Source organism: Oryza brachyantha, chromosome 3 (assembly GCF_000231095.2).
Source record: "Oryza brachyantha chromosome 3, ObraRS2, whole genome shotgun sequence".
NCBI lineage: Eukaryota > Viridiplantae > Streptophyta > Magnoliopsida > Poales > Poaceae > Oryza > Oryza brachyantha.
In genome coordinates this window covers 10,731,757-10,754,338 of record NC_023165.2, presented here as the reverse complement: position 1 = coordinate 10,754,338, position 22,582 = coordinate 10,731,757, and the positions used below count along the sequence as shown (strand labels likewise).

Sequence of the window (22,582 nt, the reverse complement as noted above, 5' to 3'; positions counted from 1 at the left end):
ACACGTGCGCCGCGCTGCGTCGCCACCCGTCGCCTCTTTAACCCTCGTCGTCGTCCTCCACCTCGCGGCTCGTCACGCCCACGGCGCACACCGATCGAGCCCTGCACGCGGACAAGACGTCGAGGGGGAGAGAGGCAAAGGCAGAGTGGCGTCGGTTAGCTAGCTAAGCTCGAGGAAAGTAGCTCGCTGCCTGGGAGTCTAGGACATCGGTTGTAGCAGCGCGATGGGTCGTCGCGTGGCGGCAGCGGTGGCGGCGCCGCTGCTAATAATGCTGCTGCTCCTCTCGGCGGCGGCGGAGGCGCGGCGCGGCGGGAAGGGGTGGGACTGGGAGGAGGAGCATGAGGGGGAGTGGCGTCCGGAAGAGGAGGAGGAGGGTAAGGGCCATGGCCATGGCGGCGGCGGCGGCGGCGATGACCCCGGCCCTAAACCGAGCCCAGCTGGGAGGGGGCTGTTCGTGCTGGACAAGGGGGAGAAGGTGGTGGAGTCGGAGGGCGGGCACGTGCGCGTGGTGCGCGGCCGGCCGTGGCCACCGGCCACCGTCATGCCGGACCCCTGGCAGCACGGCTGGTCGGCGCCCTCCGGGTGCCGGGAGGGGCTCATGCACATCGGCTTCATCACCATGGAGCCCAAGACGCTGTTCGTGCCGCAGTACGTCGACTCCAACCTCGTCCTCTTCGTGCACCTAGGTACGTACAGTTCCAAACTCCACAGTTTCGTACACCATCGGATCAATTTAGCCACCTCTCTAGTCTCTTGCGTATGGGCTTAGTAATCTGGATGCGTGCATGGTGCCAGGGGAGGTCAAGGTCGGATGGATCCACAAAGACAAGCTCGTGGAGAAGAAGCTCAAGATGGGCGACGTCCTCCACATCGACGCCGGCTCCACCTTCTACATGGTCAACTCCGGCAAGGGCCAGAGGCTCAAGATCATCTGCAGCATCGACGCCTCCGACAGCATCGGCTTCAGCCCCTATCAGGTCGATCAAATCATCATCTCCTCCTCTTCGTTAGCACTACTGATCGTTTTTACTCATCATCTCCGATGGCAATGCAGGCTTTCTTTCTCGGCGGCGGCGCAGGGCGTGCGCAGTCGGTGCTCGCCGGCTTTGACACGAAGACGCTTGTTACGGCATTCAACGTGAGCCAACTAAACTAAAAGATTTCAAATTCACCAGAAAAAGAATAACTTGACACATACAACATGAGGAATTAATCGATTATTAATCACCAAATGATCATAAGCATGCATGAATGATTGATTTTAAATTTTTGGATGATCGATGTCTCATGTGCTAGACTACTTACGAGGAGTTGGCGCAAACATTATTGGCGGACACCGGCCGGGACCGGGGGCCTATCGTGTACTACGCCACGGAGCCCGTGAGCGGCGGCGAGGAGCACCGTGAGCAGGGCGACCAGCGCGGCGTGGGAGTGGGGTACAGGGGAGCACGCGGCGGGGAGGCGCCGCCCGGGCAGTGGAGCCCAGTGGGCAGAGGCGAGGAAGGGGAGTTGCCCGTGGACGAATCGTCCTCGACGTCGACATGGTCGTGGAGGAAGGTGGTGGGGCGGCTCCTCGGTGTCGCCGGAGGCGGGGTGTCCAACTCCGTGGCCGCGCAGGCGAACAAGAAGGGCAAGGACAAGACGATGCGCGCGCCGGAGGCGTACAACCTCTACGAGCACGGCGCCGACTTCAGGAACGCCTACGGGTCGAGCGTCGCCGTCGACAAGCACGACTACGAGCCGCTCGACCACTCCGACATCGGCGTCTATCTCGTCAACCTCAGCGCCGTACGCGACCGTGCCCTCTTTCGCTCGCTCATATCATCCTGCTCGATCTGAGGCGAACGCATGTTGCAGGGATCGATGATGGCGCCGCACGTGAACCCGAGGGCGACGGAGTACGGCGTGGTGCTCAGCGGCGCAGGCTGCATCCAGGTCGTCTTCCCGAACGGGTCGCTGGCGATGAGCGCCACGGTGCGCGCCGGCGACGTGTTCTACATCCCGCGCTTCTTCCCGTTCTGCCAGGTGGCGTCGCGCGGCGGGCCGTTCGTGTTCTTCGGCTTCACGACGTCCGCGCGGCGGAACCACCCGCAGTTCCTGGTCGGCGACACCTCCGTGCTCCACGCCCTGCTCGGCCCCGAGCTCGCCGCGGCGTTCGGCGTCCCGGAGAAGGCGATCAGGAAGGTCGTTCTTTCGCAGAAGGAGGCGGTGATCCTGCCGTCCCTGTCGGAGAAGAAGAAGAAGAAGAAGAGGGATGAGCCCGAGGACGACGAGAGGAGGGAGGAGGAGGAGAAGAAGGCGAAGCAGAGGAAGCCATGGGTAATTAAGCAGGTGGCAAAGTAGTAATTAATTAAGCCCGCATAAGCTAGCTGATTAAGCATGTGAGCTATCTATCGATCCGTGCTTAGGTATGCAGCTGGCCTTTGTTTTGTTGTCCAGACTTTTGTTAACGCTCGCCTTGTGTTTGGCTTTTCGTTTTGTTTCGGCGTCTAGTTAATAAATAAATTTGCCTGTGCGTGTAGGCGTCGATGCATTATCATACATCAAAATGGCAACACTTAGTGCAAACAGTTGTTCTTCTAGCTCCTCGATAGTTTTTAGCACGTACGTAGACCTTGGGCTTGCAGGTATAAATAGTCATTAAAAAATATAAAAAATATCTTGGACTTGTAAGTTATATAAATAGTCACAAAAAAATATAAAAAATTGATAAGATGATTAATATGATTTATATTACTTTACAAACATGTAAGTTTAAATTTAACTAAAAAACAAAAAAAACTAAAACTAAGTATATACATATTTTTCTATAACTTGTACAAGTTGAATTTAAACTTTGCATTTAGGTAGGGTGATATAATTTATATTAAACTATTTTGTTAAATTTTTTTATAACTATTTAGATGGTATATAAGCAACGGGTGTACATTCACCCGTGTTTAAAAAATTGTTTACACCCGTGTTCTAAAAAATTGCTTCCGCTCTTTGGGGGTTCTCTTTACAGGGTCGAGCAATTTTCGACTTATGATAAACAAGGGCATTTTACAGATTTACTTGTGTGTGGTGTAGTAACCGATGATCACATATAGCTGCGTAAACACCAACTTAAAAGAATCATAGCCCCCTCCAATTTCGTTCTACTTACAGCTTACAAGTCACAGGCAGCAACCGAAGCAAGCTACACCCTCACGACCGATTCGCCGAATGACTGAACAACTTTAGTCGCGCTCGTTGCTGACACAGGGAGCCAAAATGCTCGAAACCGATGCTCCCGGCGGGTTGCGCGTCGATCAAACTCGAGGTGATCATGCAGAATTTGGTTGCGTTTTCGCCTATTCCCTTCCAAATTGTCAAAAAAAAGAGGCCGGTCGTGTACTCGCATGCAAACAATGTCGTTGCCTTTGATCGGTGCAGACTAATTCGGAGCTTCAAACAGCAGGAGAGCCCCCCAAAATGCGTGAATTTTCTTGGGCACAACTGCTCACTGCGGAACGCTCAGCTGCACCGACGATTCGCGCGTCTCCTGCGCCAGCAACGCCTCCTTGCTGTGCCGCTTCAAGGAGACCAGGACGCCGCGCTTCACGGCGGCGGCGTACACAGCCATCGCGTCGGGCCACCTCCCCTGCCGGGCGAGCTCGCCGAGCAGCGCGTCGAACGCGTTCCGGCCGGGCACGAAGTCCCTGGCGATCACCAGCGCCAGCACCCGGAGCGCGTCGCGCGACCTGCCCCGCTCGCACAGCGCGCGGACGACGTCGGTGTAGGCCCGCTTCCGCAGCGCGTACCCCTTGCGCGCCATGTCGCCCAGGAGCGACACGGCCGCGTCCACCTCGCCGCCGCGCGCCAGCGCCTGCGCCATCAGGCAGTAGGTGTAGGACACCGGCTCGTGCCCGGATGCCACCAGCGTGGCGAACACCTCCCTCGCGTCGGCGAGGGCCGAGATGTCCGCCGCGCATCGCCGGCACAGGCCCCTGGCGAGCGTGTCCAGGGCGCGGCCGTCGGCCTCGAACCCGGCGCGCTCCATCCGCTTGTACGTCTGCCACGCCGCGGAGGTCTCGCCCGCGCGCAGCAGCGCCTGCAGCACGATGCTGAAGCTGATCTTGTCCGGCGGGCAGGCGCCGTTGCCGCACATCTCCATGAGCAGGCTGTACGCCTTGAGCGGATTCCCCTCCTTGCAGTGGCCGTTGAGCAGGGCGTTGTAGGTGAATATCGTCGGCGAGAGGCCATTCCTGACGGCGTCTTGGAAGATGGCCGTGGCCTCGTCGGTCCGCCCGACCTTGCAGAATCCGTCGAGGACGATGGTGAACGTGTAGATGTCCGGCGTCTGCTTGGGCGACTCCTTGAGCTTGTTGAGGAGGTCCAGCGCCTCCTCGAGCCGTCCGACGTAGCAGAGACCGCCGATGAGGTTGTTGTAGGTGCGGATGGTGGGCTCGCATCCGACGGCGCGCATGGTGTCGAACACCTCCATGGCTCTGCTGATGCGACCACGCTTGCAGAGGCATCCCACGACGGCCGAGAAGGTGGCGATGGTGGGGCCGAAGCCGCGCGCCACCATCTCGTCGAGCGCCTCCTTGGCCTCGTCGGGCGCGCCCTTCCGGCAGAGGCACTGGACGGCAGTGTCGTAGGACTGCGCGTCGGGCACGACGCCGTTGGGCCGGAGCGCCCGGAAGAGCGCCACCGCGGAGTCGTGGTCCCCGGCCCTGGCGAGCGCGGAGATGATGTCGTTGTAGTCCGACACAGTGAGCTCGCCGTCTTTGCACTGCAGGAGGTCGAGCACCTTGACCCGCTCCTCGACGGGGAGGCCCATGATCCGTTTAGCACAGTCCCTCGCCCGGAGCCGCGAGCTCGGCCGCCTCCCGCCGCCGTCACCCGACTCGTCCCCCTCGCTACCCGGATCAAGAACCTTCTGCGTCGATACTACGCTCCCGTTGCCGTTGGACGCGAGCGCCTGCAGTATCCCCGCGTCGTGGTCGTCGTGGTCGCCGCCCGGGGACGCCGGTGCTCTGCAGTAGCACGCGAAAGGACTAGCCGCGGCTCGAGTGGCGGCAAGCTGGAGGACACCTCCTCCATGGCAGGAGGACGGCGGGGAGAGCGGGAAGGGGGAGTGGCAGGGAGACGCCATGGCGCGCATCGAGGAGGGCGGCGCGGAGCCAGGGGAGGCAGAGACGACGAGCGAATCAGAGATGGATGGGGTTTCGAGGCGGCGGAGAGGATGAGAGGCTCTCGTGGCGCGCCACGACGCACACGAAGCGTAGCGCCACTCGGTGGGGTGACCGAATCGAGGCCCAATTGCCCAAGTGGCCCAAGTCAAACATGGGCCGCGAATCCGAGAGCATGGGCTGCTTTCCGAGCTTTTCGTGGGCTGGGGTTGATCTTCTCCAACAGTCACGTGGATGGGCCGGGTTGATGGTTGAGGCCATCCAAACGCGGCCTATGTTCGTGGGTCATGAGACGTGTACACAGGCCGAGAGCCAGCAGATGGCTATCAAAAAATTCAGAACAAAAAATACGGTGTTTTGGCGCCGTGCAATACTTTTTTTTTTGGGCGAACAGTAGTATTTTCGCCTGGTGGTGATATTTTAGGATATAGATATTACCAATGCAAATGACATTAGCATTTTTTTACGGGGAAATTGACATGAACATTGAAGAAACAGTACTATTGGCTTAGCGTTTTTATATGGTAAGCCAGCGTGAGCAAAGCATTGTCATGACTCATGAGTGCAAATCATGAGATGCACTTTGCTCGAACATGATCCCTCCGAACAACAGCCACCCGAGTAGTATATGGCTCAGTGTACTGTTACCCCATTGGCACCGGCACAGTGGCGCTGCAGTGGTGCAAAGCACAAAAGCCACGAACCCGTCTCCACCTTTCGCAGTACAAAGCGGCGCACCAGCCGAGCGCTGTCTCGTACCGTCTCCTCCTTTTCGCCTCCTTTGCCATCATGAAAGCACACACGTCCTTTTTTTGGCCCACCAACGCAGCACGCGACTGCACCTTCCAAAATCCAAACACCAATCTGAGCAATCTCCCCCTCTTCTCGTTCTCCTGTGCTTTTTATTACACGAGTGGTGAAACGAGAACGGGCAAATGCTCTGATTGGAATTCTGGGGCTGGACGACACGGGACAAGTGGGCAGCCAGCCGAGCTTCGCGTTCACGCAAGAAAGTTCCAACTTCCAAGAGACCAAGGGCCAGCCATGCCACCATGGTGCTTGTTTGTTGCTTACCAGGCAGTTCAGTTAAAACCATTGGTTAATTAATTTGACCCGGGAGACACAGCTCCAGAGATTCAGACTCAGACTCTGCACAATGAACGATCAACAGCGCTAACAGACTGAATTTTAGCACAAGCCTTGGTTTTATATTTCTCTTATGTACTAGGAACTGTCACCACTTTGGATCCTCACTCTCTTCAGGGAGAGGCAATTGTGTGTGCAGAGAGCCAGAGAGACTGCAGAGCAGCAGTAAGCTGTAATCCAAGCCCCCCAATGCAAGCAAAGATTCTCTCTTGACGAGTCTTGGGACGCCTTGCTGGTCCTACTCCTACGCGAACGAGCGGTCAAAAAGAACACTCCAAGAGAGGCGTTGGGGCTGTTGGCAAATGGCCTTGCCTTGCCTTGCCTCTCCACGGCCGCTTCTTCCCGCCATGTGGTTTTCGAGCGAAAAGTATCTCGGTTACTCTCGGTGTGCTGATGCCATGCCAGAGCAGGCAGCAGCTGCCTTTTCGCGGTGCTGTCCGCCACTGCCCGTCGGTGTGAGAAGACACCACCAGCGTGAAGACATGCTCCACTCTTTCTGTCTCGCAAACATCCTGGGTTTCAGAGTTCAGAACTCTTCAGGTCATCACGAGCACCAAAGGCACTTCATCGCATTGGTGTTTAGGGCGTATTTAATTTGCAAAAAGAAAAAAAATACATGTCACATCAAATATTTAACTGGATATTACAAGGGTTTTTTTGGACACGAAGGAAAAATCGAATTTCATAACTCGACTGAAAACCGCGAGACAAATATTTTGAGCCTAATTAATCTACCATTAGCACATATAGGTTACTATAGTACTTATGACTAATCATAAACTAATTATGCTCAAAAGATTCGTCTCACGATTTCTCCTCAACTATACAATTAGTTTTTTTATCTATATTTAATGCTCCATTTATGTGTCTAAATTTGATGCGGTATTTAAAAAAAATTAAGAACTAAACTGGCCCTTAGACAAAGCTGGGGATGCCAATGTAACCAGAGTATATATGTATATGCTTCCAAGCAGTAACAGGCATACGAGTCGAAGACAAGTTACAACGACAGGAGGCAGACAGGTAGTATACCGGAACTATGCAGAATTGCAGATTACAGAGGGAGTTAGCAGTATTATTATAGGCTGTCGTTGATTTGACAGTCAAAAAAGCGCATACAGTCCACAAACAAGTGCCTGGTTAAAAACCCCATGATCAGTGATGGAACACGCACATAAGGTTGTAGTCTGTGGGGGACCCTGCAAATAAGAAGATCGCGCACGCTGCAAGAAGACAGCTCCAGTAGCAGTGCCAACAAAATCATCATCATAATGTATGGTTTGTTCCTGCATTTTCAGGTACTCCGTTGTTTGTTAATGCACATGGCAGTGATGCTGATATGCCAGCTCTAGGCGATGCTAAGCTCATGTCGTTAGTGATCACTAGGTGCCAGTGCTCCACTGCAACAATGGTATGCTCACAAAATGGCACTAAGATATTATACCAATCCATCTGGAAAATCTGATTCTTGGAGAATAATTGTGCACTGATAAGGATGACAAAGAGCATCAGTAAGTGAGCATGGCACTGTACATAGATTAATCGTGTTTTGGCTATTTGGCTCAAGTCCAAAAGAGTTCATTTATCTGAGCTGACAAACTTTGACCACCGCCAGCCGCTTGATTAGTAATTTAGTACCATCTTCGTCTCACAGACACTCCATTTTCAGTTATCCTCATTTGTCTAAAAAGACTTTATTTTTTAAGAAAATATCGTATTAAAGTTTGATGAAATGGGAGATAGATGCATTGGAATTTAGAAAAATATTGAGACAATGCATTAAGATTTAAAAATGTAAGGGGCAGTTTATTAGTCTCTGTAGTCTTATCAGAACGGAGGGTGTAGTTCAGTGCAGACAGGTGCTGCGCCATGATTTTTGGAGTACAAAAGTGTCTGCTCCCTCCTTGGGATGGAGATAAAAAAACAAAGATACTCGTGCAGCAACGAGTGAGGAAGTACATTAAAAAGGGGACAAAATGGACAATGTAAACATCTCCATTTCACTATAGTAGTTTATGCACATGCAGAAGTCATTAGGGTGGGCTGAATCCGTATCAACTTGTTCTGATTTGTCTGTATGATTCCAAGCAAAGTCAGGTAAATGAGCACGCAAACACCAAATTCATTAGTCAGTACTACTTTATTTCTTTTCTGTAGAAAGACTGTACTTGTGAATTGATGCAAATGCAACAGTATATGTTCAGAATTGAACGGCGACAAAATGGAAAAAATCAAACAGGCCGGCAAATCTATACCAGAAGACAAAACTACAGAAATAATGTGCAGTAATGGAAGCAATTTCATTTCTGTTTAATGTGCTCTCAGAAAATAAAATAAAAGGCACAAGTGATTAATTGAGATGTTCTATGTTTCATCCAAGTAGAACACAACAAAAAGGCACAAGGAATTGAGTGTCTCAATTGCACATCAGTCCTAACATAAGAGCTAGACCTACGAAGAATTGGAAACAACATATATAATTGATGTGCGAGGATCCACAACAGTTAGCATCTCGATGAGGATCAGTGTCAAACACATCAACAGCCACAGGCCATGAAACTATTGCTTGCATTACATAATAATTACTTAGCTATCAAAATACTACCCAGAAACTTCACACTTCGTCATACCAGATTGAATCTCCTTCATCTCTCATAATTTTATCAGTTGCCAAGCAAAGAAGGATCTTAAAATGAAACAAGAAAAATAACCAAAAAGGAGACCACAGCAGATAGAGCTTAACCTAATTCATTTTCAGGGCTATCCTGGGGGCATCTGATCAGCTCCAATATGTTCACGACCTCACTCATGTCTGGCCTATTAGAAGGAACCTGAGAAGTGCACACTAGACCAAGTTTCATGATTGGAACAGCCTCCTCTAGTGGAAATTTTCCGCAGAGCCTCTCATCAACACACTCTTCCACCTTCCCTTCATCCAAAGCAGCCCTTACCACATCACAAAGCACAATAACATCATCCTCCATGTACTCCACCGGCGTCCTCCCTGTCAGGATCTCAAGGACAAGAACTCCAAATCCATACACATCACATTTTTCAGTGATCTTCACAGTCCTGCATGCGAACTCTGGTGCCATGTAACCAAGTGCACTCTGGACTTTGCTGCTTAAAACATACCGATCCAACATTGGCAGAAGCTTTGCCAAGCCATAGTCCCCCACCTTGGCGTCGCCTGATCCATCAAGCAGAATGTTGCTTGACTTCAGATTGTAGTGGATAATGTCATGACGATGGAGATGGGCCAGGCTTCTTGCAATACCAAGAACTATATCAAACCTCTCTTTCCACGAAAGACAATTTGCAGTGGATGATTCATGCAGTTGTTTATGTAAGTTACCCCCAGAAACAAACTCATATATAAGAAGCTGAAGAGATGGTGTCCAATAATATCCCTTGAGTGCAACAAGGTTGCGGTGGCGCAGCTTGCCAAGCATCTTCACTTCTCTCTCAAACTCATCTTGAGATTTAACCAAGCTAGACACAGTCAGCTTCTTGATAGCAACTGGTTGGCCATCTCGTAGAGTAGTCTTATAGACAGTGCCAAACCCACCACGACCAAGCTCACAGTCCTTGTTCAGAAGAGCATGGGTACTAGCACTGAATTCTGGATTGCCGCCTCCAAACATGACAAGCTTGCCTGCATTCACATCAGTCGTGGGGGACTCGCTGAGATATCCATCTGAGAGTTCTAACTCAGCAGCAGAATGAGAGCCTGGAGCACGAACTCGAAGGTTGAGAACTGTGATGGTTATGACACCAACAGTAATGAGAACACCAGCACCAATTGCAACAAGGGCTGAGATGCTCAGTATAGTTTTCTTGTGGCGGAGGCCATTTGGTGTAGGCTCGGGTTGTGATAGTGGATCCAAAGAAGAGTCTGGGTTCAGCACAATTGGTTTTGGTAGCACACCAGGACAAGACGAGTTTAGTTTTGCACCACAAAGGCCAGGATTGTCAGATACTGATGAGAGGGGGATAGTATCAAAAAAGCTCCCAGGAGGAAGATCCCCAGATAGCTGATTATGTGAAATATTAAAGTGCACAAGGTGAGGCAGATCAGAGAGCTGCTTTGGTAGACCACCACTGAGCTTGTTCCGAGAAATATCAACAGTCTGTAGATTGGTGAGGTTGGCTATTGTTGCCGGAATTGCGCCTGTCAGGTTGTTGTATGAGAGATCCCTGCAAACAGCAATCAGGCCAAGCAAACAAGGCGGTGTAGTGTTAGAATGATGGCCGAGCTATTGAATCGGATCAGAGAGAGGTTTAAACTTACAGTGATGCCAGGGCAGTGCAATTGCCAATCTGTGCTGGGATTTCTCCAGTAAGAGAGTTCTTGCCAAGCCTCAACTCTCTCAATGACACCCCTCCAATGGTAGCTGGAATGCTCCCATTGAGTCTGTTAGCAGTCAAATCAAGCAACTCAAGCGACTTCATCTGCACAATGCTCGCCGGAATACTCCCAGACAGCGAGTTCCAAGACATGTTCAGTGACTGCAAGGTGACCAGCTGGGAGATTTCAAACGGGATGCGTCCTGAAAACGCATTGCTCGACAAGTCCACGCCACGCACCATTGAAGATGCATTCACAGGTACCGACACCTCCCCGCTCAAGGTGTTGTCCGAGACGGACACCCACTGCACGCTGGAAGCAAAGACCCAGGCAGGCAGAGCACCCGTGAGAGAATTCCAGCTAACATCAACATGAACTAGGCCCTTGCATCCACCAATCGACTCAGGCAAGCCACCGGTGAACCCATTTCCCGACAACCTCAACTCCTTCAATGACATCAGCCCACCAATCGACCCCGGAATCTCGCCGGAGAACTTGTTCCCGGATAAATCCAGCACCTCCAAGCTTGCCATTTCTCCAACCCAAGTTGCAACATTCCCAGTGAGCGCGTTTGAGCTCAGGTCAAGGTATGTGCAAGTGGAGAGCCGCCGCAGCGACTCCGGCAGGTTGCCGGAGAGGTTGTTGGAGCCGAGGTCCACGGACCTCAGCAGCGGGCAGTCCCCAATGTCGTCCGGGAGGCCGCCTGTGAGGCGGTTGCTACGCAGGTTCAGCGACCGCAGGTTGAACATCCTGCTGACGCCGACCGGCAGGTCGCCGGTGATGGCATTGCCGGAGAGGTCCAGAGTGCGCAGTGCGTTCAGCGACCAAATGTCGCTCGGTAGCGCGCCGGCGAGGCGGTTGGAGGACAGGTTCAGCGTCGCGAGCGTGGCGCAGGAGCCGACGTCGCGCGGGACGTCGCCGGAGAAGGCGTTGTTGGCCAGGGAGATGTCGCGGAGGGAGCGGCAGTGGCCGAAGAAGCCGTCCGGGATGGCGCCCGAGAAGGCGTTGGAGCTGAGGTCCAGCGACTGGAGGTCCGGGAGGCGGGCGAGGTCGGCGGGGAGATCGCCGGAGAAGTTGTTGCGGGAGAGCGAGAGGGACTGGAGCGACTCGAGGCGGAGGAGGCCCCGGCCGAGCTTGCCCGAGAGGCCGAACCCGGCGAGGGAGAGCCCCGCGACCCGGCCGGTGAGCGGGTCACAGGTGACGCTGGCCCACGCGCAGGGCCGCTCGTCGTCCTCGCTCCACGTCGCGAGGCGCCCCTCCGGGTCCACCACGTCGGCCTTGAACACGATCAACCCCAGCACGTCGTCGCCCAGCGCCGCGGCGGAGCCAGCGCCGGCGCCCTTGGCCTCCGCCACGAACACCAGGCAGGCCAGGCCTACCAGCACCACGAGAGGCCGCATTGCAGCAGCCGAAACACGCACAAGAAGCGAGAAGAAAGGGATGGCGCCGGAGACGAGCTTCGTTTCAAACCTGAGGAGATTCACCTTCCGAAGATTCAACCGGCGACTTCTTCTCTCCTGCAACAATCAAAGATACCCAAAAATGCGACCGATGAGGAGCCCATCTAGAATCCCGTTTCCCCGAAACGTACGTCCCAAAACCCAGTGCTGCCTCTCGCAAGATGTAGGGTTTAGGGTTTTACCGTACACTTCGCCGACTACGTCGCCGCCGCCGCCTTACCGGAGAACGCCATGGACGAGAGGTAGGAGTGGGCAGAGTGGAGAGTGTCAAGTGAAGGTCGCAACGGCGAGGAAGAAAAAGGAAACCGCAAGGGGCCAAAGGGAAAAAAAAAAAGGTGATGCAACGTAGGACGACAGATCGATCGGACGGCTAGGATCGGGCGTAGCGCGCGACGGACGGCCTGGATGGGCGGAGTGCACGGTGGCGCAGTCTGGGAAAGCGCTGCGCGTACAGAGGACGGCGGACGGACGGGCTGGGTGGGTGAGCCGGGTGCATGGACCGGGTGGACGGGTTGGGTTCCACCTCGGAGTCCGCGGCTAGGGCTTGCTCGGCGTTCGAGGCGCGGTGGTGGACCGGTCGAGCGAACGAACCAACCCGCAGCGCGGACTCGGTGCTTTTGAGGTGGACCCGGCCCGGGATTCCTTTGCTCCGTCTGCAATGAAATTTTCCTTTCAGTAAAAGGAAAAGAAATTCCACTCACAAATTGAACTTGTTTACGTTAAATTCCAGTGAATTCTTGCATTCTACCCAAGCTGTTGAAGATCAGGATTTTTCCATGTTTTTGCGCGGTTTTACGTCACGATAATCGTGATAACCGAGAAGAAGTAGCCGGTTCGATGAACGCTGGTTAAGATATCAGCTCAGCAAAGCAGCCAACAGCGCGCTGTTCCTGTTCTGTTGTTGCTCGAGAACGCGCCGAGCTGGTACAGGCTAGACAGCACAGCAGCGGTACCCGTACGTAGCGGAGCCGAGACACCGGAGCCCCGGAATCCCCTCCCGATTACCCAACCCAGAAGCAAAGCACGCTCCCGTCCAAAGCCCGTCCACCGCATGTGGACGGACGAACTGACCGCACGGGCCGCGCGCGCGGACGCAACGATCCGTGGCCGCGCGGACCACGCCGCCGCGCCCGGCGCGCTTGCCTCCGCCCGCAGTTAAGGCGGCTGGCTGGGCCGGACGAGACGCTGAGTTGGGTGTCCGCGTGACACAAGCCATCTCATTTTTTTTTCCCGATGCTCGTGTTTATAAATTAAATTTTTAATTCTAAAAAGCTGATTTTAAGTTTTTTATTATAGTTTATTTTTTATCATTTATTTTTAAATAAGTAAAAACATATATATATATTATTAATAAAATATTTTTAATTTGTAAAATGTTGTTCGATAACCATCCCAGTGCGTGGCAGCGGAGTAAACGCAGCAGAAGCGATTGCCGCAATCAATGCGCATTCATTCCCGCTGCAGCCGGCACTGTTTGTACATAGCGGCCCGGGCCGGCTCGCGCCAGTAGCCACAGTAGTAGGAGTAACGCTATGGCGACCGAGCTCGAGGCCAGTGGGGGTGGGGGGCATGGCCGCATTCACCCCGCTACGCTGCCCTACCAAATTCATTTTACGTCGTACGTTGCTGCCATGGGAGGCAGGAGATCATGGGAGGTGTCATCGAATGGCACTGGGGGCGGCGCACTCCGAGACGGCGAGAGAATTCCATTCACGAGCGTGCGTTCGGCCTGGCCTCTGCGTCGTGACAAAAGCAGCGCGACCGTGCAAATTGCCAACCCGGAATTTGGCGTGTATATGTACGTAGAGTAGAGCTACACGAGCTGAGTAAACAGTGCATGCTGCGTGCGTTATCGGTTTCCGTGTCCAACGTTTGACCATTCGTCTTAAAATTTTTTAGGAAATTAAAAAAAATTAGTCATACGTAAAATACTATTTATAATTTATCATTTAATAAAAATAAAAATATTAATCGTAAAAAATTTTTAATAAGACGAAGAGTCAAAAATTAAAGCTAAAAAGTGAAAAATTGATTTATTTTGGTACGGGTGAGCAGTAGTATCCTAGAGTCCTGAATGTCTGAATAAATCTTAATCGTGTTACTGTCTGATGTCTGTATCTGTAGTCCGCGATGGAGAGACAGTAGCAATGTAGCTTGTAGCATCGGATGACGGATATGATTATTCATTCGACATCGTCAAGCCAGAGCTAGCATGCCCAAGATTACCCAGGCCCAGCGAGACAGTATGGTGCCCTATGCCCGTGCGAATCTCAAAGCGAGGCGTTATCGAAAGGAGGAGCAGAAGCAGGAGGAATCGATCGAGCGGCTCACCCCTGCCTCAAAAGAACGAAGGGGAACATCACGCAGTTGAGACGATATCATGCTTTGCTGCCCCCAAGTGCCCATGCCTTTTCTTTTCCTTTTATCCGTCGAAAGGCTGCACATCTCGCTCCCTTCTTTTGTTTGGGAGAGCATCTCACTCTCCCCTTTTGGAGCACCTGCCTGCTGCTTGCATTGCTGCAATCCTGCACTACGCTCCTGCACTGCAATGTTTCACCATGCTCCTTTTCATGCCCTCTCTTTGGGAAGGCAGGGGAGTTCTTTTCTCACAGTTGCCTGAGCCATGCAATGTACATACATATACGAGTTCTAATTGCGAAGTTTAAGAAAGTCAGGACTCAGGACAGCAGAGTAATCAGTCTCACACATGCATATATCTAAAATAAAAAGGCTCACACGTGCATACAGATTCTTCAGTGTTCAAGCATGTCACAGACCCTTCAAGACTCGATCTTTATTAAGGTGAGGGGAGGAGGAATTCTCTAGTCTGCAGAACAAACAGTATTTACACGACATTGGAGTGTATCATGTATTCAGTATACATGTATGCATGAGGAGCAGGTGAGTCTGAAGAAGGGGCTCAACTGTAGCAATATATGCCTATGCTGTTCTTCGGGTTTTACAGAAAGATGATCTGTAACGGTGTCACTCTTACAATCATACATGGTATATGGCTAAATCTTCTCGCACACAGACTATCTTTTGCGCCGAGTTGACCTCTGTAAAGTCGATGGTCACCGGTGCATCAGTACACAGATGAAATGTTGCCTCCCACAGGAAAGGAACACCATTTCAAATATCATCACCAGCATGCGCGACATGATGTTGGTTTGGTGCTTCTTGGTTATCCAAAGGCATGTACTGGGCCATGATAGCACGAATCTCCGAATCCATGTAGCTCTGATGAGGAATCATGACACAGATTGAATCCAGTTAGCAACTCAATTATGTATCAGGTGCAAGTCCCACATGTGATCATATGAAACTAAAAGGAGAGGAAATGAGGGGTGGGTATATGTTTTACCCTGAGCCTATATTTATACACCGCATATGCACCGACCCCAGCAAGAGCAAGTCCAAAGAAAATAACCCACAGAAAGCTCCAGCCAACAGTTGATGTAGCCTCCTTGCCTGCATATTATTTAGTAACAGCATTAGGCAAGGTAGAATATACAAAAGGTGTAAAAAATGTGGCATACTTTTACTTATTCGAGCCATGCACACGTAACATTGTCGCCTGATATTAGGTGACGAGGGGAAGTGGAGTGCAAGATTAAGGTGGTGTCAGAGGAAAAGGGTCCACACAAATCTTTCAAACAAGGGCTGATGGCTGATTCTAGTCTACTTCCGCACCACTTAATGCTTAAATTCTAGCCCTCTTGTCGATTGCCTTATCTTTATCCCATCTATTCTATCCCTCATAAGGTGGACTGGTGGTGGTGGAACACCCCCATCCTCAAACATGCACATAAAAGGATAACAAAAGGACGCATTGAAGGTTTGCTTGGGCAATATTTGAAACAGAGCATGATGGAATCTCTTCAGATGTCACTATTGAAGTTCCCAGAACTATAATGCCTCAGTCATCTAACTACAATAGCTTGGTCGGTTGTATAACACTGACACTGATAAGACAGAAATTAAGATTCTAAGAATAAATGAGTTGCTATACAGAGCAGGCTGGAAGGGAGCGTGGTGGTGAGAAAAATTGGTGCAGTTCCTGTGTTGGATGCTGCTAACTGGATGTGTCATGTACTCGTGTGTGCATCAGTGCATGCGTGCATTTTCACGCAGTGGTAACTGGATGTGTTTAGGCCAGTGATTTGTTTTTTCTTTTTATTTTCTGAACCAAGACATAGCTACGAGTTGTATTAGGACTCGTACTCCTTCCTCCAAATGAAACGAATATGATAAGATACACGGCTCGACAAGGTGGGAAGAAAAATAAGAAAACTTCATTCCAATCAATTTGTTTATATAATTGATTTCAGAAATTACCGGATAACTGAGCAATGGCTAATCCATCTTTCAAGATGATGTATAAGATTGACCATCTCAAACAAAAGAAATTATTTTGCTCAACATAACCTTAAGATATAATTTTTGTGCATGTCATAGTTTAAATTATGGAAGATGGTATATTATATCATGTTAACAGTTACCCATATTCAAAATTTATGCTTTTAATGGCATGCAAAAGGTATTATTTAATTCCTTATTACGAGCTCTTACATCTAATGGGGTAAGACAACTCTGAACCATTAGATTAAGGCCTAATGAACAGTTCAAACATATTCGGACTACACTAAAGAAGTCCAGTAACATAAGTAAATAGCTGCTGAAAATTCAGGTTAGGCTACTCACTGAGACAAGTGTCATGTTCCCTCATGTATAACATATTGTTACCACCACAACTGCACTCATAGCTTCCCCATGTATTCTCACAACTGCAGCCCTTACACTGACAGTAAAGTTTATCTTTGCATTCATCAATATCTGCAAACAGGTAGAATAACTTTATTTACAAATGAAAATCTACATCGGTCCCAGAGTTCTCAAATTTTGGAACCATTATACTATAGTTAGTAGGTCAAATATGTAAATAACTCAACCACAAGATTATCTTCTCAAGCATAAGCAGTCTAGCAGTGTTGTATAAATTACACAGGGCTAGCCCAAAGTTAAGAATCAAAATTCAATGTGTTCCTTTAGAGAAGTGTTCCATTCACGTTAAAATAAATAAGATTCAGAACAGTTATAAAATACCTTCACAACTTTTTATTCCATCACCCCTGAAACCTGGTGGACATTTGCAGCCTTCAGATACTTCATTCTGCAGAATTTCACATAAATTTTCACTCTTTAAAGAATTGTGAAGCACAGATTAACAACTCGAGGTTAAAAGTCTACTTACTGAGCACGCAGATATTGTCTTGCCATTTCTAGCTTCTTTCCAGCATCCTCCATTTTTAATTTCACACCTACCAATGCCAGAAGCTGACGGTGGAAAATGTCAACTAAGGTGTAACTAACAACTAATATAAATATGATAATAAGATGCTGCTTCGCAAAAAGTATATGACTACATCTTAAGGCTGAGGTAGCAGCAAAACTATAACTAATCACAAAACATGTCACCTAAACTGTAGGTAAATCAATTATATAAGTAAATTCAAAGAGCACCTTCACAATTGCTGTATCCATCACCAACGAACTTTACGCCTTTCACAACAGGACACTCACAAACACGCCCACGGAAGGTATCCTACGTTTTCATATTCCATTATATCAGAATTATCCAACAAGACAAGAACAGAGAAATGAGCTGAAATACTAGCAATATCTGAGGGTTCACACCGTACCTTGCATGCAGTAATATTATTATCCTTGTCTTGCCAGCAACCTCCGTTATTTTCCAAACACTCATTTGTTTGAACATCTGATGAAACAAATCCAAGAAAAAAAGATGAGCAAAAGAGTGATCAGATAAGATATAAGTATACATATTCTGCAGTAAAAAGAAAGAGGAAGGAAGTTTACAAACCTTCGCTCAAACAAATAGCGGGCTCAGTTGTCTCCTCAAATCCTGCACAGACTGCTTTGAGCACAGCAGATTTGTCCAACTTACCTGAAGAGAACTTTATTGTAAGACAAAATGTAGCACGCAAAAGAAGTGCTTCAAAACAATAGACAGACCTCGATATTGCCTGTTGTTGATGACAAGGGTTGGCAGTATCGTGACATCCCCTCGCTTGCCATGACCAATCTATAATAGAAGAGTATAGTTAGTATATAGCATAAGGACATAAATTAATGAAAAAACTAGAGCTCGGAAAACTAGTTAAGATAATCAATATTGTCATACTTGGGCATCTTGTTCTGCCTTCAGAATTGGATTTTCTTCATCAGCTTCAGGATCTCCAACACACTTCTTTATTTTGTCAAGATCCAACCCTGAAAAAATAAGATGATGAGAAAGTGCAATAATGAGTTCGTTAGGCATGTTCTTAAATAATTAATTACATATCAATTCAACAACAAAACAAAGAAATATCTCAATAAATATACTCAGTGTGCCAAAAGACATACCAAGTGACTTAATAACATCAACAGAACATTCAGGTGTGTATTTCTTCTCCTTCATAGGGCACCGAATTGAGAAGTCATGCACATAGTCCCACCACAGCCATGGCTTCCCACTCTCATTAGCAGCCTTGAATACACAGATCTGGTGTAGATTTTGAACCACAACATCTTTTCCATCATATCCCTGGCTGAAATCCTGCTCTGGGTCTGGAGCGCAATATCTCCCATGATTGATACACTGTGATTTGCATTGCTTGCTCACAACAAAAGCTTCTGGGCAATACCATGTAATATAATGAGGAGTGAACTGGGTGTATCCCTTCTTCTCAAGAATCTGTGCAGTTCCTCTAAAGCTCTTTACAAAGTCCATTTGCATATCACATTTTGGACCACATTCATCGTTACTGTTTGTCCAGAATTCATACTCCACACGCTCATCAGGATGTGGAAGAGATTCCCTCCAGTCCAGAAGGACACTAACCATATCACCATTTTCGGCAGATTTCTTAAGGTTATCACCCAATTCCTTTGTTATAAGCACAGAGGGAATAGTGATGTTTTCAAGGTGCTCTGTGCCAGCATCATCTGGGTTATCCATTGTGATTAAAGGTTCCAACTTGTTGTCCGCAACAAGAACTGCTGCAGCACCAGCATTTTGTGCATTCCATGCTTTCGTTGTGAAATAGCAGTCTGCATCGGAAAGTGGAATGAGCTATAAAAATAGAAGTGTTTCCTTTATATTGAAATGCCTTATCATCAGATAATCATAAACAGGGAAATGAAATACCACTGACAATCAAGCAGACATAAGTTTAGGTTTTCTTCCTTATGTAGGTTATGTGCCAGATGGAGTTCTTCCAAAACAATAAATAATTGTGAGACATCAGGAATCAAAGTCTATTGCATCATACTGAAATAGTGATGTTTCCTATGAAGTTGAAAAACAACTGATCTGAAACTTCTTTTGCTATGTAGCTGTTCACCATATTATTGATGCAGTAGAGGGATAATAATAATTCCCCTGTGGGTGGGTTAGAAATCCTGTGTGCCCGCCAGTGCACTACAAGACAACTCTTGTTGTGAGTCATATTAGAGGTATAATTTGGATGACACCTTGTAGACACTTTGAATGCCAAAAGAAAGTGTCTTCTACCATGGGATGCTATAGCTAAGTCAAGATCAGAACCATATCAGCATCACGTTAGGAGGTTCATTGAACAGCTTAAAAGATGAAGTGCTGCGGCAGGGTTTCTGACAACTAATTTGACTTAGCTGAGGATAGCAACGGATGATGTGTTTCCCTTTTTGGAATATAGATATCAGGTATTTACTGTAGTGAAAAGCGTTTAAGTTTCTCGCAAACAAACTATGGTATAGAAAATGTCAGAACAACTTAAACAGTCAAGCACCCTGTCATACTATGAAGTATGAACAACATAGTATTCATAAACATAGCTGCTTAAAGAAAAAACAGACTGGTGGCGTCCTAAGTCCTAGCCTCGAAATTCAACAATTGTCCAGAGCGGACTTGTTACCCCAGATACAAAGCAATAGTCAAGTATACTACCGATCATTCAATAGTCAATAGCTCACTTAAAACGAAACTTAGCATAAAAGTAGAGCATCAAATAGATCATAAAAACTTTGTCAAGAACAAGTCGGAAGCTAGCTGACCAATAATTAATGCTAAGATACGCCTTGTGAACAAAATAAAAGATTGCTTACATTAATTTCCCACAGTAACTGACCAACAATAAATCAACTCGATAACTAGTAGCAAATTTTCAGGCTATAAGCAGCATAATAAATGAGAGCGAGATCTCAAAAAGAAACCCATCGTCGTCCTCACCTCCGCGGTCGATGAGCACGAATTTTGGGCGTCCTCCGGACCTAGTTGACTTGAAGGAGATGTCGAAGTCTTCGAAGCTCTTGCAAGCCTTCCTGTTGGATTTGGGGTACTCGACCCAGCCGTGCAGGGTGCCCCCGTACTGCGGCACCCCGAAGTTGCCAATGGCGCACTCGTACTTCCCCTTGATCGAATCCGGCGACGTCACCCGCAGACTGTTCTTCTCCACCACGAACCTCCCCGCCGCCGTGTCCACCATCATCGCCACCACCACCACCGCCACCAGCAACCACCGCACCGGCCCCCTCATCCTGCGCAGCCGGTCAGTCAAACCACCCCCAACCCCCTCCCCTCCACCAAATCACCCGACAATTCGCAGCAGAAGCGACCTTCTCCGCCTTCCCGATAGATCTGCACCGACCTACGGGGCACGGCGAGATCTAGCGGGTGGGAGGGAGCCGAGCTGGGAGGACCTGGAGGAGGCTGCAGCCGAGCCGAGACGAGACGAGGCGGCGCGTTTTCCCACGGCCGCGCGTGCGTGGAGTCGTCGCCGTCGCCGGCTGGCTGTTCCGTCCAAGCAAGCAAAAGGGCGAACCGACCTTGGGAGAGTAGACTTCGTCTTGGACTGTTGGGGTTAGTTAATTGTGGCCTCTGTCGAAACGGACGGTCGGGATCGCGATGGGGGCGTGGCCCACGTGTGCGGGCAGGTAGGCTTGGTTTTCATACTAGTACTTTTAATAATCGGTACTACCCCAAAATCACATTTTTTGCATTGTTTGATGCCCATCTTATCTAAGAAATTTTATAATTACTGTCTTTATTATTATATTATTATTATAAATATAAATAGTTCTTTATGTCTAACTATTTTTTAATTTTTTTATAATTTTTTATAAGATAAATAATTATTACGGAAATCTACCAATATAGTGAAATTGGAACGGGGAGAGTACGAGTATTCTGTACTTGTAGCTTTGAGATTCACGCTCAAGGTCAACGGCTGGTGGTTTGCTGGCCCGCTGCTACAGTGTATGCTTGGCACGGTCGAGGTCCGCTCCAACGGGGAGCACGGAAAACACGAGTACTTTTGTTCCCGTTTAGCTTTTAAAAACTTTTTCTAAAAGCATCTTATTGAATTTTTGAACATCTAAATGAAACATTAAATATGTATAAATATTAAAACTAATTATATAATTATAGAAGAAATATTGAGATGAATCTTTTGAGTCTAATTAGAACGTAAGTAGCCATAAGTGTTACGGTAACTAATATGTGCTAATGACCGATTAATTAGACTCAAAAAATTCGTCTCGTGGTTTTCAGGCGGAATCTAAAATTTGTTTTATTAGACTACGTTTAATACTTTAAATATGTATTTAAAGTTTTGATGTGATTTTTTTATAAAAAAATTTGTAACTAAACTAAGACCTTTGTTTGCGATTCTTTTTTGGCTGTATAGGACTGCTGTACTGACTTCCAGGCCCTTCTGAAAGGAATTCAGAAATTAGTAAGAACTGACGCTTCGATGTTAAATACAAGTTCTCTGCAAGCAGTACTACTAGCAGTAGTAGAATACTAAAATCTGCACTATTATAATACCACCAGCTGTTGGATTATTTGTATATTTTTTTCTGAAGTGCTAAATGACTTTTCTTTTTTTTAAAAAAAGTAGTTTGATTACAAGAAGAAAGACGGTCAGCGTATCCTATCATCCTCAAATCAGCTCCTCCTGTGGGTATTGTCTGTCCCCATAAAAAAATTTCAGGAGTAATACATAGGAGTAAAGTATAGATATAATTGAAATTGCAGAAGCAAACACCAATCATATTTTTAATTTTTAATAATTGATTTCACATTTATACCATAAAATAACTATAAAAAATTTCAAATAATCTTCTATATTCTTAAAAGAGAAAGAACGCAGTCAAGAGTAGCTCACCTTAGTAAAAATAATCGGAGTAGCTTCGCAGTGAAGTCATATACGAGCGCCTGAAAGAGGCAGTGACTCCAAGCGGGCCACTGAGTTGTTCAGATATTTTCTTCTTGGATATATCCTCAGCGAAAAGAGAGGCTTGATAGGAAGAGCCAACGGCACGAGTTTCCTCTGATCGAATGTGTCAAATTGTGTGTCAGTCACCGAGCCCGTCCAACAGCAAAGACGGGGGACCAGCTCCACGGGGGACCAGCGCCAACTGCTGAG

General features: G+C 48.4%; 4 protein-coding genes across 4 annotated transcripts; 1 reads left to right on the top strand and 3 right to left on the bottom strand.

Moving 5' to 3' along the window:
• The first annotated feature begins 223 nt into the window (after nt 1–223).
• On the top strand, nt 224–2,461 carry LOC102701801 (vicilin-like seed storage protein At2g28490). The gene is made up of 5 exons (XM_006649987.2): nt 224–686; nt 796–977; nt 1,055–1,138; nt 1,297–1,788; nt 1,858–2,461. Exons 1-5 carry the CDS (start codon nt 224–226, stop codon nt 2,341–2,343), a joined length of 1,707 nt encoding a protein of 568 aa, XP_006650050.1. The 3' UTR covers nt 2,344–2,461.
• Nucleotides 2,462–2,962: 501 nt separating this feature from the next.
• LOC102715101 (pentatricopeptide repeat-containing protein At1g09900-like) lies at nt 2,963–5,184 on the bottom strand. The gene has a single exon (XM_040522177.1). It carries the CDS (start codon nt 5,126–5,128, stop codon nt 3,482–3,484), a length of 1,647 nt encoding a protein of 548 aa, XP_040378111.1. The 5' UTR covers nt 5,129–5,184; the 3' UTR covers nt 2,963–3,481.
• Nucleotides 5,185–8,763: 3,579 nt separating this feature from the next.
• LOC102701524 (probable LRR receptor-like serine/threonine-protein kinase IRK) lies at nt 8,764–12,357 on the bottom strand. Its single transcript, XM_006649986.2, has 3 exons — nt 12,293–12,357; nt 10,594–12,167; nt 8,764–10,499 (listed from the first exon to the last, which is right to left on the bottom strand). Exons 2-3 carry the CDS (start codon nt 12,048–12,050, stop codon nt 9,041–9,043), a joined length of 2,916 nt encoding a protein of 971 aa, XP_006650049.1. The 5' UTR covers nt 12,051–12,167; nt 12,293–12,357; the 3' UTR covers nt 8,764–9,040.
• Nucleotides 12,358–14,886: 2,529 nt separating this feature from the next.
• Nucleotides 14,887–20,982, bottom strand: LOC102701246 (vacuolar-sorting receptor 1-like). The gene is made up of 12 exons (XM_006649985.3): nt 20,386–20,982; nt 18,540–19,226; nt 18,316–18,404; nt 18,147–18,216; nt 17,995–18,078; nt 17,813–17,889; nt 17,634–17,715; nt 17,365–17,447; nt 17,217–17,283; nt 16,815–16,946; nt 15,475–15,581; nt 14,887–15,350 (listed from the first exon to the last, which is right to left on the bottom strand). Exons 1-12 carry the CDS (start codon nt 20,690–20,692, stop codon nt 15,243–15,245), a joined length of 1,893 nt encoding a protein of 630 aa, XP_006650048.1. The 5' UTR covers nt 20,693–20,982; the 3' UTR covers nt 14,887–15,242.
• Nucleotides 20,983–22,582: the final 1,600 nt, after the last annotated feature.

What these genes read in the sequence shown, in the direction of transcription:
- LOC102715101 (XM_040522177.1), bottom strand. Translation starts at nt 5,128, where the DNA reads ATGCGCGCCATGGCGTCTCCCTGCCACTCCCCCTTCCCGCTCTCCCCG.
- LOC102701524 (XM_006649986.2), bottom strand. Translation starts at nt 12,050, where the DNA reads ATGCGGCCTCTCGTGGTGCTGGTAGGCCTGGCCTGCCTGGTGTTCGTG. An exon ending in TGCACTGCCCTGGCATCACT is followed by an intron (nt 10,500 to 10,593) that starts GTAAGTTTAAAC and finishes TGCTGTTTGCAG; the next exon opens with GGATCTCTCATACAACAACC.
- LOC102701801 (XM_006649987.2), top strand. Translation starts at nt 224, where the DNA reads ATGGGTCGTCGCGTGGCGGCAGCGGTGGCGGCGCCGCTGCTAATAATG. An exon ending in CGTCCTCTTCGTGCACCTAG is followed by an intron (nt 687 to 795) that starts GTACGTACAGTT and finishes GCATGGTGCCAG; the next exon opens with GGGAGGTCAAGGTCGGATGG. An exon ending in CGCTTGTTACGGCATTCAAC is followed by an intron (nt 1,139 to 1,296) that starts GTGAGCCAACTA and finishes CTCATGTGCTAG; the next exon opens with ACTACTTACGAGGAGTTGGC.
- LOC102701246 (XM_006649985.3), bottom strand. Translation starts at nt 20,692, where the DNA reads ATGAGGGGGCCGGTGCGGTGGTTGCTGGTGGCGGTGGTGGTGGTGGCG. An exon ending in CGCTATTTGTTTGAGCGAAG is followed by an intron (nt 17,890 to 17,994) that starts GTTTGTAAACTT and finishes TTGTTTCATCAG; the next exon opens with ATGTTCAAACAAATGAGTGT. An exon ending in TGGAATAAAAAGTTGTGAAG is followed by an intron (nt 16,947 to 17,216) that starts GTATTTTATAAC and finishes ACCTGTTTGCAG; the next exon opens with ATATTGATGAATGCAAAGAT.